The sequence below is a fragment of the Trypanosoma conorhini genome (genome assembly GCF_003719485.1).
Source record: "Trypanosoma conorhini strain 025E chromosome Unknown Tco_14.4_contig_01340, whole genome shotgun sequence".
Lineage (NCBI taxonomy): Eukaryota > Euglenozoa > Kinetoplastea > Trypanosomatida > Trypanosomatidae > Trypanosoma > Trypanosoma conorhini.
The window spans coordinates 1-2,705 of NW_021705443.1; the positions used below are offsets into that span (position 1 = coordinate 1).

General features: G+C 61.6%; 1 protein-coding gene across 1 annotated transcript; it reads left to right on the forward strand.

Annotated features, from left to right (window-relative positions):
• Positions 1 to 2,705, forward strand: Tco025E_09890 (uncharacterized protein; the record flags this gene model as incomplete). Its single annotated transcript, XM_029376693.1, has 1 exon — positions 1 to 2,705. A coding segment is annotated over one exon (2,705 nt), but the record flags the coding sequence as incomplete, so codon positions are not given.

Here is a 2,705-nt window from a genome sequence, read left to right on the forward strand (position 1 = left end):
CAAGATGCAGGGCACAACTCTTCGGCCGGTGAACGATGCGGGGCAATTCACCGCACCGCGCCCCAGGCTGATGGTACTCACCTCGGAGAAGGGCTGGCCGTGCTTGCTGCAGGAGGGAACAGACATGAAAGACTGCTACGTCAACCGTGAGGCAGATCGTGTTTGGCGGATCGTCCAGGGCGACCTAAGCGGGGCGTTCGGCGTTGCGGGGCAGCAATACTTTGGCCTGCGGCGGCGTCTCGTGATTGGGACGCCCGGGATGGGGGCGTCGATGAGCGTTGGCTTCTACCTCCTCCACCAGCTGCTGCGCTACGACGCCGGGCAACTCCGGGTGGTTGTGTACTGCTTTGGGGGGGACTTGGCGTACGTGTTTGACACGACGTCGAAAACAGTGAGCGTGCACGGGGGTGCGGACAACGTCACCGAGCTTTTGTACGATTTGGCGTGGCCCCCGGCGAAGAAGTCGCACCTTGACGCGGTGCTGGGGCTTTGGACTACGAGAACTCCGCAGCGAGGCACTGCTGCGAGCACGACGGAGACCAAGACGACTTCACTCCTCGAGAAGGTTCCACGCCGTGCCCGGCGTGGGGAGGTGAAGCGGTCTGCGTGCAGACCGGCCGACAAAACTGCACGACCGATTCGTTTCGGTCACTCCGTCGACATCACCCGCTGCGGGGATGTCCACAAGAACCCGGGCCCCGATGAGGACGGCTCCGTTGTCGTCTGGCAGCTGAACATCGCGGGCCTTTCGCCTGTCAAGAACATCGCATTAGCTGCACGTCTGGCCCGGCACCAGCCAGACATCGTTCTCCTCCAGGAGGTCAAGAACCAGAGTGCCACGGCGACGAAGTTTATTGGGTACACGGACTTCCATCAGGCCCGCGGTGGGCGTGGCGGTGGCGTTGCTGTTCTGGTCCGCCACACCCTGCCGTGCGAGTGCCTGACGCTCCCTGGCACCGACCCCCTGGAGGCTATTGCCGTTTGCGTGTTCCTGCCTGCTTTTCCCAGCATCTGCGTGGTGAGTTTTTACAACCCCCCACCGGCACTGGCTCATGCTGCTCAACTTGCGAGCATTGTTCGGCGTCTCGGTTCTGCTGCGATCGTCGCAGGAGACGTCAACCTCCACCATGAGCTTTGGGACAGTCACCTGCCGCCGACGGAGGAAGCTGAACTCCTCGCGGCGGCGCTGGTTGACACGGGCTTTGAAATCGCCAATGACCTGGCGCAGGCCACGCGGCTCAGTGGGCGCAGTATCTCGTCCCCGGACGTGACTGCCTACCGCGCCCTGCGCGTTTCCCACTGGAGCTCCACCCCCTACTTGGATTCCGACCACTGTCTGATCTCGTACTCCGTAGGGACAGAAGACGGCGTCCCGCGTTTGGCAAACGCTCTACCACGGCGGAAGAAAGCCACCTTTGCGCTGCGCAAAGCCGATTGGCCCGCTTTCACTTCGCAATGTGAAGCACTTCTGGCCTCTGTGTCCACATGGCCGGAGTTTCGCAGATGCATTTTACGAGCGGCAAAGCGCACCATACCGCGCGGCAGCCTTGCAAACCCCAAGACAATTTGGACCGACGAAATGGAGCAGGCCGAGTCTACTTTATTGGCTGCATTCAACGCACACTTAGCCTCACCAGGAGACAGCGTGCTGAGAGCTGAATTTCTCCGGAAACGGGAGGACCGAAATCTCGCCCTTCGCCGCGGCTTCACTAAGCTGTTGGAAGCCCGTGCACAAAGGCTTGGAGCGGATTCGAGCCCAAGCTGGCGATACCTCCGAGGCATGGCGGCGCCGCGCCCCCACCCTCTGGAATCGGTTGTGCTGCGGTCCTCTCGCGACCGCGTCTGCGCCCTGCCACGCCAGCAGGCAAATCTCCTTGTCCGCCATTTTGTCCGTGTTTCGCGTGCCCCCGCACCACTGGCGGCGTCTTGCACCCGCTGTCTCCGCCTGCCCCCGGGCGAGTGGGAAATGGATCGGCCCTTCACGCCCTACGAGCTGGACTTGGCCATCCGCGACTCCTCGCACGGCACAGCCCCTGGCCCGGATGCCATTCTGAATGAATTTCTGCAGCATCTGGGACCTGTTGCCCGCGGGACACTTCGAACGATGATCAACATCTGCCTTGCAGATGGCTGTGTGCCGATGCCCTGGAAAATAGGGGAGACAATCCCTGTCCCTAAATTTGGGAAGGATCCCTGCCGCGCAGAGAGCTATAGACCGATTACGTTGCTCTCTGCCTTGCTTAAAGTGACCGAGAAAATGGTTCACCGTCGCCTGTCTGCGTTACTGCCGCACCACCCACGTCAATTTGGCTTTGTGTCATCGCGCAGGACCTCAGATGTAGTGACTCTTGTCCTTGACAGGATCACGCGAGGGTTGAATGAGTTCAGCATGGTGGAGTATGAGCGCCCTAGTGGAGGCGCTCCCTCGCTGCACCCTCGCCGTCACCGCTCCCTGGTGGTCTTGATAGACTTTTCGACTGCGTTCGACACCATTGACCACGGGAAGTTGCTGGTCATGCTCGACAGGCTCCCGCGCCTTGGCCCCCGCACGAAACGCTGGTTGCGCAACTACCTGCGGGGCCGATACGTTAGGGTGAGGGTCCGCGAACAGACTTCGCGGCTACAACTCACCTCCGCTGGGGTGCCCCAGGGCAGTGTGCTGGGGCCCCAGCTCTTCTCTATTACGTGGATGACCTGCTGCGCCG